The sequence below is a fragment of the Acanthisitta chloris genome, unplaced genomic scaffold (assembly GCF_000695815.1).
Source record: "Acanthisitta chloris isolate BGI_N310 unplaced genomic scaffold, ASM69581v1 scaffold4292, whole genome shotgun sequence".
In the NCBI taxonomy this organism is placed as follows: domain Eukaryota; kingdom Metazoa; phylum Chordata; class Aves; order Passeriformes; family Acanthisittidae; genus Acanthisitta; species Acanthisitta chloris.
This window is the reverse complement of record NW_008659729.1, coordinates 10,574-23,980: the sequence shown is the minus strand read 5'-3', so window position 1 is coordinate 23,980 and position 13,407 is coordinate 10,574. Positions and strand designations below refer to the sequence as shown.

Genomic DNA, 13,407 nt, shown 5'->3' with positions numbered 1-13,407 from the left:
GGACGTGGCGCTGGGGGTAAGAAGGAATTAACTAGGGGCGAGAGGGCAGCTCACCCTCACTTAGGACACCAGCAGAACTGTTTGCGGTAAAGATCTTGTTTTCACGTAGGGGAAAGTAACAATAAGCGTTTGGCACTTGTGCTGGGACCTGGTTCCCTCTAGCCTTGGCGTGGCACAGCTCTCACCCCGCTCTGCAGGGACGAGTGTTGTTCCATCGTAACAAACACTTCCCTGGGCGCCTCCTCCACCTCCCTGAGCCTGTGTGCCCAGGGATCCGGAGCTCCTGTCCCTCCGCACGGCTGGCCTGGCCTGTCTTGTCCTTGGTGCTGGTGCCAGCCTGGCTGAGAGCATCCTGGCTCAGCCAGAGCATCCTCGGATCCAGAGTCACACCTGAAATAAGAAGTGTTCCAGCAGCAAAACTTGCACGACCTGAGGATGTGTTTGCTTCCCCTTGGAGCTGTGACCAAGGAAAGAAATCCTGGCTGCGATGGGCAGTGGGGATGGATCCCAGGTCTCCCCCACGCAGAGAGGAGGAGGAAGGTCTCTGGGCTGAGCTCCTTCACACCCAGCCCTGCCCCTGGGGGCACTCAGGGGCCTGACAGTCAGACTTGGCCCCCAAGAGACACCACTCTCCAGCTGACTGACTTTCCTCCATGTCTTTTAACTCCTCATTGTTGCTCATGTAGTTGGGATTTGTCTTGTTTGAAAGAGCTCAGGGGAGAGAAAAGACTTCTGACCTTCTGCTGAGGCCAGAAGTGAGGTTTTGTTTGGATGCTTTCAAAGTGTTTTTCCACAAGGAGTTTGACTAACACAGTAAATTCACCTTGACTCTTTTGGAATGTTCCACATCCAGTAGTTGTGGAACAGCTGTGCCTGGGGTGAAGTACCTGTGTGAGCTGAGGGAGAGGTTCAGCCCCTTCATCCGTGATCCCTTTGTGGTGCTGTTAGTGGAAGCTGAATGGTTTGGGGAGGAGCAAGACCCATGAGCACTTTGGGATGGGATATATGGCAAAACCTTTCCTTCAGTGCAACACTCCCAACCTCTCCCTCAGTGTTTTGTATGAGCTCTTTCACAGACAAACTGTGACCAGGGTTGTTGGTGCTGAGGTGAACTTCCACTGGTTTGCTGTGCAGACTGTGAGGAAAATCACCTCCTGTGTTTCTGTTGGAGTCATCCAAGTCATGGCTTGTTATTAGTTTCCCAAAGCTGATGGAGAAACAAGTGCCTTTGGTTGTGGTGAGGCAGGTGGAGTTAGTGGCTGTCAGGGCTCAGGACTTTATTGCCAGTTGGGATGATGCTCTTAGCTTGAAGTTTGCACTGTGCAGCTTAAAAGCATGAGAAGAGGGCGGAAATTTCACGCTCTGCCCTAATTCTGTGTGTTTAGACAGTTTTTATTGCTCTGTGTCAAGGTGATGGAGTACCTCTCCTAGGAGGAAAGGCTGAGGGCTGGGATTGTTCAACCTGAAGATGATAAGGCTCCAGGGACACCTCAGAACCCTTTCCAGTGTTCCAAGAGAGCTGCAGAGGGACATTGGACAAGGCCTGGAGTGACAGGGCAAGGGAGAATGGCTTCCCACTGCCAGAGGGCAGGGACAGATGGGATATTGGGAAGGAATTCTTCCCTGTGAGGGTGTTGAGGCACTGGCACAGGTTGCTCAGAGAAGCTGTGGCTGCTCCATCCCTGGGAGTGCTCCAGACCAGGTTGGATGGGGCTTGCAGCAACCTGGGCTGGTGGGAGGTGTCCCTGCCCATGGCAGGGGGTGGGACTGGATGAGCTTTCAGGTCTCTTCGAGCCCAAACCATCCTGTGATTCTGTAGTGGTGTGTACAAAGCTTTGCCTTTTCTGCTGAGACTTTGTGGGGTGAGAAGGTGTTCTGGGCACCACAGCAGATCCCATAGACACTGTGCCCATGGGGCAGAGCTCCAGCCAGCCTCACATCATTCCCAGCGTGCCCAAGGCTCCTGGAAAGTGAGGCTACCCTTCTCAGGACATGCTGTTAGGGCTGGCACTCTGCTTTTCAACTCTGAATCATCTGTGAAGTTGAGCTGTTGTGTTTGATGTGCAGTGACTGCACATCTCTCTCTGCAGGAGCTGCTGCTCCACTGTCCTGGCTGCTCCCAGGTCGGTGTAGAACAGTCCCAGGGCTGTTTGAAGGTGAAGTTCTGGAGCACTGCCCGAGAAATGTGCTGATCTCACACAGCTTCTGCAGCTCTGACAGCAGCAGCTTCAAACAGGATTTCTGCTGGGTGAATTTCAGCTTTATTGCTTTTCAGACCCTTTGCCTCTAGCTACAAGAGGGAGAGAGAGGCTCCTGTGCAGCTGTGACACTGTGTGCCCCTGCCTGAATCATTTGGCTCCCACTGGCTTGTGTTTAGCCCATCTGGGCAGTAGCACAGTGGATGGAATCTGGAAAAGTGCTGGAGCTTGTGAAGGTGGATGCTTGTAAAGGAAACAGTGACTTCAAGCCTTGTGGGGAGTTTACTGCTCCCATTTTAATGTCCTTGACGCTGACTGGGAGCAGCCACTTGACTTTGCCTTCCTGGAAAGGGGAAACCTGAACTCCTGCATTTAGCAGTTTTGCCTGTTCAAGTATTTTTTTTCCAAAAAAAGAAAGCATTGATGCCTGACACTTCTTTGGGATGCATAGCTGGACACGCTGGGCCTTGTACAGAGCCAGATGTTGGGCATTCAGCTGCAGGGCTGCAAGCCTGGGCCTCTCCTCCCAAATGTGCAGTGTCATGGCACATGTGCTGCATTCCCTGACCAGGTGGTCCAGTGGGGAGCCCCCTCTGCCTGCTGACCCCTTCCTCTCCAAGAGAAGGGGAAGGACTCCAGCAGCCTCTTTCCAGCTGCTATGAAGCTGCCAGTGGCACACCTGTCTTTGCTAAAGACCTGGTGCCCTGCAAAACATGGAGCTGCAGGGGTTAGGGCATTGGAACAGGTGAGGGAGTGTTGGTGTGAAGGACAAGGAGGGATGGTGGGTGGCTTGATGGTTCCTGTGTAAAATCCTTGTTTCAGTAGTTTTCTTTGAGCTGTTTGAGACTCCTGACAGAGAGCTGGATTTATGGCAAGCTTAGGGACTGATGAAATAAGCACAAAATATTCCTTGGAGCTTTAGAACCTACCTGAGAACTTGAGTTTTATTGTTAAGATGCTGTTGTCTTTATGATCCTGGGAATTGATAAACTTTGGGTAGTAGACGGGAAATAATTCCTTCCTTTACCTGCTGAGGTTTGTTAGAGGAGAAGGCTGCAGTGACCTGCTGGGATGTCTCTGTGCAAGCAGAACTACTTTGCTTAGCTTGCTGAGGAGTCACATCAGGGGACAGGAATGGGGACTGAAGTGCTTTGGCAGTTACAGAACAACCTGGTTTAGCTCTGCTTTACATTTCCGGGGTGGTAGTGGAGCACAGTTTATCCAACTCCTGTTGTTTCCATCCTGTTGTCTGTGCCTTCTGCACAAAAGCTTAAGCTGCCCTGACCCAAGGGCAGCCTGTGCTGCTGGGTTGCTCTGTGGTGGTCCTGAAAGAGGATATTTAGGCCTTGATGAATGCTGTGCTGTGGAGGTAGCCAGTAAAAGAGACACAAGGTTTTTCTGTCACCTGTGGACAAGGACATCTGCACAGCTCTGTGTCTCTCACACATGTGACCCCTGCAAAGGCTCCTGCTGGCTTTACTGACTCTTGAGGAGTGACGGGGCAAGGTTTCTTTCCCATCTTAGTTTAGTTCCCATCAAGGTTTAACCTGCAGAGCAAGGTTTAGTTCCCAGCTTCAGGTGATATGTGCTTTTCGTCCCTCCCCCAAGGTTTGTGTTCCCTGGAAGAGGATTTTAACCACTGTGCTCCTTTGGAGAGAGCCTCAACATAGATACCAGTGGTGCCTGTTGTGGGAGGTGGTGCAGCTGCCAGCTGAAGTGTTACAAGTTTTGTGCCCCGGGCAGAACCTGGAGCTGGTCTAACCTGGAAATCCCTCTGCTTTTTCCTGTGGAGCAGCCAGGAGTGAGCCAAGGCTGCATCATCTCTGTGCCTCCCAGAGCTGGTGGTGCAGGGCAGTTTCTTGCCAGCTCATGTGCTCTGGCTGTGAGCTACTGGGCCACAGCAGCTCTAATTCTCCAGGTCTGCCTGGTGTTTAAAACCCAAGGCAAAGCTATGAAATTCTGTAATTTCTTATTTCTCTTTCCAGCTACTCTTACCTACGACACCCTCAGGTTTGAGTATGAAGACTTCCCTGAGACCAAAGAGCCTGTTTGGATCCTTGGACAGAAATACAGTGTTTTTACAGGTATTTTGCATGTCCAGTGCTCCAGAGGACTTTGGTGATGTGGCACTTGGGTTTTACCTGCCAGGTTTTTGCCTGTCTGGCCATTTCACCAGACACTGGGATACTTTTGTGCAGGAAGTCACCACATAGTTCTTGGGACTCATGAGGGCAGGATAGTGGATGCAGGGAGATGCTCAGAGGCAAGGAGATGGTTTGCTGCTTCACAATTTGCCTGTGGCCATAGTGTCTTTGGGTTGATTGCAGCAGTTTTGGGGTAAAAAGGAAGCTTTTCCTGCACAGTAGCACTGCCTTGTTCCTCAGCCAGGCTCTGCCTCCCTGAGTGTGCAGACTGTGAGTGGCAGGATGCTGTTGTCCGTGGGGAAGGTGGGTGGGAGGTGGGTTCAGCTGTGTTGGTGCTCCCCTCATGCATGTGCCTTTCAATGCTGGACATATTTCAGAGAAGGAGGAGATCCTGTCGGATGTGACCTCTCGGCTTTGGTTCACCTACAGAAAGAACTTCCCTGCTATTGGTATGTACTGTGAAGGAGCCTCAAGGCACCCTGGAAGTGATAATAATCCCTGATAAAACAGTCCCCACAAGCATGACATCATTTCCATTGATAAGAATATGAAATGCACTTCACTGAACTGATAGGACAGACATTTTGTGCATCTGATAATGAGAATTCCTCACGCCTTTGGGTATGAGGGATAGCAGTGACTTTAAAAGGGAGGAGTTTGGGAAGTTTACCTGGGAACATCCTTGCTCTGAACAGTGTGAGGCAGTTCTTGTGCTCCACGTTCATTAGGTCCCATGGAAGTCTCATATGAAATATTATTTAATGATGGTCTTGAAGTGGATTTAAATGATGAAAGCAGAGATATGATACAGGAATTGCTGCCTCTGTGCATGTGCTCTAGACTGTGTGTAAGGTTTTTGTTTGTGTGTGAGGGTTTAAATGCCTGAAGTGGCTGTTGCACACAGGAACTGTAGTGATATGGAGAATATTTCCCAGGGAACTCAAAGGAAGACAAGTTAGTTCCTAAAGATACTCAGCATGGTTCTACCTGTGGTTTGGTTTTGTGTGCTGGGTGCAAGGTGTATCAGAAGAGATCCAAGAGCACGTAACTGGGATTGTGGGCCCCATCTGTACCCCCTTTCAGTGTCCTCCCCAGCAGGCAGTGGAGAAAATGACTCAGGTTTGGAAAAGAGACTTCTTGGTAACTGGTCCTTCTGGCCTGTTCTGTTCTTTCCCTGCTGGGAAACCCTTTGCCTCACAAGCTCTGAGACATCTTTGATGCAGTTTAATCCCTTCAAACTCACATTTGTGCACCAGAGTTAAACACATGTTTGAGTCTGAAGGGTTGGCATGTGTGTAACTGGCTCACAGGCACAGCTGGGGTTTCTGTTTGAGTCACTGAAGGCTCTGGGGCAAAGACAGACCCTGTTTTCTGAGTCACTTCCCACTTATAGAATAGATGTGATTTGCATGTCATGCAGTAAACCTTTCCCAGTATTTTTTTCTCCCAGACGTCTCTTGTGCAATCCTCTGTGCTTGCCCACTGAAATACTAAGGGTAAGAGGACTGTCTGATGGTAATTTGGTAAAGCATTCCCATTTTTGGAAGTTGTCTGTCTTGTAAGTGACTGGTGAAGTTCTACAAGGCAGCTGCTGCCCATCCAGAAGTGGAATAAATTGTTCTCTGGGTGCCTTGTCTCCCTGTGCGCAGAGTAGTTGCTCAGGATGAAAAGAGCAAAGTAGCATTGCAAGGCCTTGTAGGTGTCTGTGTGCTGCTGAGACAGCTCACTTGCTGTGGTCACACTGAACATTTCAGCTCTAGTATTGGTTGTAACAGCCAGAGTTGCAGTGGAGGAGCAGCAGCTTCCTTTTGGGGTTCTGTCAGGGAAATGCTCCCAGCCTTGAGGCCTTTGTCTCAGACTTCCCAGAGTGGGTTAATATCCAGCTTTTCCTCCAAAATTATGTAGGTTTTGTCTTTTTTCTCACTGCTAGGGTGGGTTGGTATATTTTGGCTGGTGCCTTTTCTTTGGCCTAACAATGTTGTTCACTTTGGACTCTTACCCAGTCACAGTTCTTCTGGTGTGGGGATTCCCTTGGACTGATTTGTGGTGCATGATGAGTTGCCTTCTCCAGACAAGGATTACAAGAGTCACCTCTGTGCAGAAATGTGTCTCTGAACTGGGCTGGGAGCCTGCAGCCAGGCTCGAGGGCTGTTGTGCTCCTGAGAAACACAGCTGGGTTGTTGGGATTTCCCTCTGAAGGTTTTTTCCCCTTTCAGCCAATGTTTATTTGTTTCTGAGGTTTGCCAACAAGTTACTCATTGATAGCCACATTTTTGGCTCTCAGCCTTGGGTGTGTGAGCTAGGGTAGTCCTTATTCCCTGCCTCATGGTGAACCTGCTGCCCTGCATTCCCCTCCCTGTTTTACCATTCATTGCCTATTTATTTCCTGTCCTTGTCTCCAGGAGGAACTGGTCCCACATCTGACACTGGCTGGGGCTGTATGCTGCGCTGTGGACAGATGATCTTTGCTCAGGCTCTGGTCTGCAGGCATTTGGGAAGAGGTAACCCAGGGCATAGCCCATGCTGACTCCCACAAGTGCAGCACTTGTAAGGGCAGAGATGACAAGGGCACAGCTGGGAATTGCTGAGGGCTCTGTGACTCTTCTTCAGTTTCCTCAAGTCCAGGGCTGTGGAGAGAACAATGCTGGCAACTCTGCAGCAGGTTCTTCCCTGTTGCCTACAACTCCACATAGATATTGGTATTTTCTGACTATTTTTGTGTGTTTGTTTGCTTTTCCTGTGGGTGATACTCCCTTACCCCAGCTGTGAGAATACTTTCTTTCCTTCTACAGTTAACCCTTTCCTGCTGGAATGCCTGAGCTGCCCAGTAGTAAGATAACAACATGAAAATCGGGTTGTTTGGTTGATGTCCAGGAAGAGGATTGTAGCTTGCAGCCTCTGGTTGCTAATAAATACCACATTTTGTTTCACTGTTCATCCCATTGTCTCTCTTAGACTGGAGGTGGATGAAAGGGAAGAGGCAGATGGATAATTACTTCAACGTTCTGAATGCCTTCATTGACAAAAAAGACAGCTACTACTCCATCCACCAGATAGGTAAGAGTAAAGAAGTGCTCAGAAGGAGCAAAATGGATTAAGGAGGGATCTCACCTTGATATAAACTTGCCCTGGCAAATGAAAGGGAAGCAGACTGTTCCAGTGTTTCCCACGGGGTGTCAAAGCACCCATAGCTTCAGCCAACAGAACTCAGGTTACAGATTACAGGGGTGATCTGGTGATCAAACACTTGAGGGGGAAGCTTCTCCTGAGGTAACACTGCCCTTGGAATTGCTGTACCACTTTACTTTGGGGAAAGGATTTGCTCCACAGCCCCTCAGAGTGTGCCTCCCACCCCCATCCACACAGAGATACCCCACAAAAGGGTCAATCCTGCCCTTTCAATGACATTTCCAGGTAAGAATTCTTCCCTGTTGAATGCAAACTTGCTTAGGAACAGACACAGTGTGGTGAAATTATTGACCACATGGTTCTGTTTGTTTCTTGTGGTGCAGCCCAGATGGGAGTTGGAGAGGGAAAGTCCATAGGGCAGTGGTATGGACCCAACACAGTCGCGCAGGTGCTCAAGTAAGTGCTGCCTTTTTCTTCTGACCTTTTTGAAGCAGGCAGTGGGGTCCTTTGTGCTGTGGTACCTCCCAGTTTTCAGGGACTGCCTTTAATAACACCCTCCATCCTCTCCCCATGCTGGTAGCTCCCTGGAGTAGGCCAGGATTGCCTAAAAGCAGCTCCCCTGGGTCAGGCCATGGGGTGAGTTAGCCCAGGGTCTGGTACAGGGGATCAGGAGAGATGTGTGGGGAGGCAAAGGGATTTTCTTTCCATTTATTATTTCCTTTTGATGCTATCTCACTTTCTGGTGACCTGCAGTTATGGGATTTGAATGAGAGATGGTATCAGGGTTGCTGAGGGACAGATTGCCAGCTGTGATCCCAATGCAATCCTGTTTATTCTTTGGGCAGTGATGAAGTCTGCAGCTCTGCCTGCATCAAAGCACACTACACAGCAGGACTGATAACACCAGGCTCCCCTAATCCAGTGTTTCCTCTCTCACACATCACCACCTCTACCTGGTAGTTGTTGTAATCCTTACTTAGCTTTTTTTAACTTTCCTGTAGAAAACTTGCCACTTTTGACACGTGGAGCTCCCTGGCAGTGCACATAGCCATGGACAACACAGTAGTGATGGAAGAGATCCGTAAGTATCATGTGGAAGTAGAGTGTGGTATATCCCCTGGCAACAAGAAGCCAGAAAAGATCTGGAGAGCATGTGGTAGCACAGCACAACAAGCATGAAGTACATGTTCTGTCATGGAGAAATGCTTCCCTGGGAGGATGGTGAGACACTGGCACAGGTTGCCCAGAGCAGCTGTGGCTGCCCCATCCCTGGGAGTGTTCCAGACCAGGTTGGATGGGGCTTGGAGCAACGTGGGGCTGGTGGGAGGTGTCCCTGCCCATGGCAGGGAGTGAAATAAGGTGAGCTTTAAGTCCCTTCCAATCCAACCCATTCTACGGCCTGTGAGAACTGTGGTGAAGTGTGAGAATTGCTGTTCTAGGGCAAGGAAGGTCCTTGTTCGACTTGCTTCATCTGATAAAGCCTCTGGCTTGGTGTTGTGTCCTCTGGATCTGGAGAGAAAATTTGCTGACCTTCAGGGAACATATGGGAGCTGCTTGGAAGGCAGTGTGAGACTGGTTTATGGCCACAGGTAGGAAGTGGTAAATAGTTGCTTCCTCTCTCACACAGTGGGGTAGGAATGTCTCTCTTCATAGGCAGGGTAAGAAAACTAGGACAGATCACTGAAGAGGACAATGAACAAAATAGGCAGAGAGAGGAGAATAAGAAGGGAATCCATCTCTGGAGTGGATCTCTCATTGTTTCAAAGAGTCTTCACTGGTGATTTCTTTTGGTTTTTTCCTTCTTGGTTTGTTTTTTGGTGCCTCCTGCCCCTAGGCTGGCTCTGCAGGCTCTGTGCCCAGCCCCTGCCTGCCTGCTCAGGCTGCAGTGCTGCAGCACCAAAGCTGAGTGCCTGCAGTGCTGGTTGCTGCAGCCCTGCACAGTCCTGGCCTCACCAGCCCTCCCTTGGCTTGTTTAGGCTAACTCCTGAGGCACTGAGCTCACCCAGCACAAACTCTGCAGTGTTTCTGCCAGGGCAGTGCTCTGAAGCAGGTACAGCTCTCCATGGAGTGCTGGAGCTGGTGCAAGGTTACAGGTGAGGCTGTGGCAGGCATCATTTAGGCTGGCTTGGCTGCCACAGAGCCAGAATCAATTAACAAGCAATTTACCCCTGGAGTGCAGGACAGTCACTGCACAAAGTCACATCTCTTGTCAGGTGGTCTCAGTTGCATCTGACTGAGCACAGCCTCAGACCTTAGGTGAAGGCACATGCTGATGCCTTTGGCATAAACAAGGGCCAATGTCAACACAAATTTGGTTTATCTTTCATCTTAAGCCTGAAAACATCACTTTTAAAGTGGAAGCTTGGTGTCTGCAAGGCTTGGGTATTCTGCAGGCTCTGGGCAGCACTGGCTGTTCAAGTGATGTGTCTGTGCAGCTTGTCATGAGCACATGGGGTGTTGGTTTTCCTCAGATGTGGATCCTCAGGGACCTGCTCAGGGCCTGAAAGTCACAGTGTGAGTGGCTGTGATGTGTTACATACATGTCTGTGGGTTTGTGTTGGGCATCTTGTGTCCCAAACACACATGGATAGTAGGAATGTTGTTTCATCAATCTGTTAATTCTGTCACTGGTAGGGCTCAGCCTAAGGCTCACAGGAAGTGCCTGTTGCTATAGCAGTGAAGCAACATCCATCTTTATCCCTTCTGAGTCACTGTTCCATCAGAAAGGGGCTCTCAGCTGGGCATTGGAGGATCCTGTGCATCAGAAAAGTCCCAAGACAGCAAAGCCAATACATGACAGCAGCAGCCACAGCAGGAGAGATGTCGTGTCAGATCTCTTGGAATATGTTTGCAGTAAATGGTTTGGATCCAGCTGGGAAGCTCTAGGCAGTTTCTGCTGTGCTTGTGGCACCACAGCACTGCAGAGCTTGCCAAAGATCAAGGTGAACCTAGTCTGTGCCAAGCTCTCTGCTGTTTAAACTTGGGTTAAGTATGTTCAAACCACAGTGCAGGATTGCCAGGTGCTTTGCCTGATGAGGAAACCTGCAGTAACACCTCATCCAGCAACAGCCCTGGCTTGGCAGCTGATTTTAGATCAGGACAGCCAGGCTACAGCAGCAAAGAACCTGTTTTAACAGGAGAAATTACCACAAATCGTGACACTCAGTTTTCTCAGGACCTCTGGTAACTATGTCTGTGCATGAGATACTCACACATTCTCCCTCCTGGAGGGACAGTATAGGGAAGACTGCAAACTTCCATGCAGGTTGTGCCTCCTCCTGAGGCTTTAGGTTAAATTGAGGTGTGACATTCTCCTCCTTCAGCTACATTTGAAGCTCTCAGGAGTGAGCAAACACCCAGCTGAAGTGGCTGGTGAAGGTGTCTGTTTACATCGTGTCCTACCTGCTAGAGTGTCCGGGCATTCAGTTTAGGCCAGGAATTAATTGAGCCTCTGGCATTTTGTCTAATTGCCTCGGCTTCCTGATTAAAGTGCTGTGGCTTTCTTTGGGGTTAGGGATTTGTTTTTTACACACCCATCAAGTAATGAAATTGGCCAGTGAGACAGGGAGGCTTGGAGTTGTTTCTGGAACAAGATTTACATAACTGGGTGCATTACAGCCTGGCTGTGTTTGTCTAGCCTGTAGAATGAGGCTGCAGAGTGCTCATGTCATCTGTGTGCCCATTAAGTGCTGCTGCCCCATATCTTAGAGGCAGAGCTCCTGTTGGAATGGCAGAGTTTGATCACCCTGCTCATCCTGAATGATCTTCAGTAAAATCTCTGAAGGTTTCAGTGAACTTTAGGAAAATTAAACTGCTCTAGACAGGTGCCATGTTAATGCACTTAATTACAGGAGAATATTTCCTGTCTTAAGCCAACTCTATCGTCATCCAATTCATTCATATCCTCCATGACCTCCTCTGAAGTTGAACAGTCCAGACTTTTCTCTCTCTGTCCACACACTTGGTGAATTCTGGAGTGTTGCCTTATCTCCTAATCAGCTTGTCCAACCTTGTTGGCACAGGTGGTTGCTTAGCTTCTGGAATAGTTTGCACTGTAGCTGCCCAGCAGTGGGAACTGTGATTGCAGCAAGCTCTGGCACAAGCTTGGGGTGAGCTGAGCTGAAAGGTTGAGCTCTGCAGGGAGCACACACATCACAATCCCAGCACTGGACCTCCTCAGGCTTTTCTTGGTGTTTAAGTGTTTTTCAGTGGTGAAGAGCACAGGGTGGGTTTGTTGGAGTGTCCTGTGCAGGGCCCGGAGTTGGACTGATGATCCCTGTGGGTCCTTCCAGCTCAGGGCACTCTGTGACTGTGCTGTTGGCATTTGGTAAATAGCAGTTGTTGATCAGAGCTTGACTGGAATGACTCAAGGTCTGGAGATGGAGGTGATTTCTGATGCTTTCTGCTCCTGTTCCTTTTCCCCAGGGCGACTGTGCCAGTCCCACCTGCTGTGTGCTGGAGCTGCAGCAAGCCCTGCCCTGGAGTCAGAGGTGCTCTCCAACGGGTGCCCAGAGGATGTGGCAGGCAGAGAGAGGCTGGTGCTGTGGAAACCACTGGTGCTGCTGATACCTCTGCGCCTCGGGCTCACAGAGATCAATGAAGCCTATATTGAAACACTAAAGCAGGGCGACTGTGCCAGTCCCACCTGCTGTGTGCTGGAGCTGCAGCAAGCCCTGCCCTGGAGTCAGAGGTGCTCTCCAACGGGTGCCCAGAGGATGTGGCAGGCAGAGAGAGGCTGGTGCTGTGGAAACCACTGGTGCTGCTGATACCTCTGCGCCTCGGGCTCACAGAGATCAATGAAGCCTATATTGAAACACTAAAGGTAGGGCATCTGGAATTCCTGCTCCTGCTGCTGTGATGCCCAAGGATCCTGCTGGGAATTAAGTGATTGGCAGCAGTAATTGTCCTGTTTGCAGAAGAAAAGTGTGTTGAGACACAACCATTATCAGAGGTCAGGATACAGGTTCTTGCAGGGTGTAGTCAGGAAAATGTGGAGGTTGGGCCTTTTTTGGTTGCTTTTTGTCTTTTCAGGATGTTTCTTCACAGCTTGATCTCAGTCCCTTTTTGTGTTTAATTGGTACCAACCTGCTGAAGCATTTGTTCAGCACAGCTCTGCCCTGCTGGGTGGTAACCTGAGCATTAGTTGATGCAGTGCTGCACACTCTCTGTGGCTCTGAGGCTGCAGCTGGTGCTGCACACCGGAGCAGCAGGGGCTGCAGGGTGGATAGTGAGAGGCTGCAGAACTTAGGGTGCATGGAATACCTGCAAGACAGGGTGCACATTGTTTCTTTGTCCTAATGGCAGCAAGCCCTGAGCTGCATGGCTAAGAGAGCTCCAAATGAACATGAGGTTACTCCCTTAGCTCAGGATCATGCTTGGATGCTGCAGGTGGATAAGGAACTTAAACTTTCCTGAATGATCATTCCCTCCCAAGAGCACTGTTGCAACCTGAGGACAGCTCCAGGGATCTTGCCACTGACTGCAGCAGAGCCAGGACTTGCCCATATCAAGTCCTGGAGTTGTGCAGCTTCTTCTATTTAGTTTACCTCTGTGTCCCTGTCAGCAGTTAAAAGTGTCTTTGAGCTGCTTCTATGTTCTTCAAAGGCCTTGTGCCTTCAGCCTTTTTGATGGAGCTTTTCCCCAGGAGTGGCTGGTTCTGCTGCTAGAGTTGCCAATTTTCTGTGTCCCTGTCCTTCTTTCCCACTGCATTTTTTGGATGTTTGCCTTTGTTCCCACCTGCTGTCTCACTGTCTGTCAGCTGTGTGTTCTCTGTGTTGCTTTTCCAGCACTGCTTCATGATGCCCCAGTCCCTGGGAGTGATCGGAGGGAAGCCAAACAGTGCTCACTACTTCATTGGCTATGTAGGTGAGTGCCCAGAGAACTGTAAATGCTCCCCACGGCTAAAAAGTGCTTGTGGGGTGGTACATCTCTTCTGC

The 13,407-nt window shown here is 49.8% G+C and overlaps 1 protein-coding gene across 1 annotated transcript in view; it reads left to right on the top strand.

Moving 5' to 3' along the window:
• Positions 1-4,183: 4,183 nt before the first annotated feature.
• Positions 4,184-13,407, top strand: part of ATG4B (autophagy related 4B, cysteine peptidase) — a gene marked incomplete at its 5' end in the record, with an annotated part of 13,650 nt that continues 4,426 nt past the window's right edge. Inside the window, 8 exons of the mRNA XM_009069498.1 lie at positions 4,184-4,282; positions 4,720-4,791; positions 6,745-6,843; positions 7,298-7,399; positions 7,855-7,927; positions 8,473-8,552; positions 12,097-12,293; positions 13,258-13,336. Of these exons, the coding sequence (XP_009067746.1) occupies positions 4,184-4,282; positions 4,720-4,791; positions 6,745-6,843; positions 7,298-7,399; positions 7,855-7,927; positions 8,473-8,552; positions 12,097-12,293; positions 13,258-13,336 (801 nt within the window). The remainder of the gene's footprint in view (positions 4,283-4,719; positions 4,792-6,744; positions 6,844-7,297; positions 7,400-7,854; positions 7,928-8,472; positions 8,553-12,096; positions 12,294-13,257; positions 13,337-13,407) is intronic.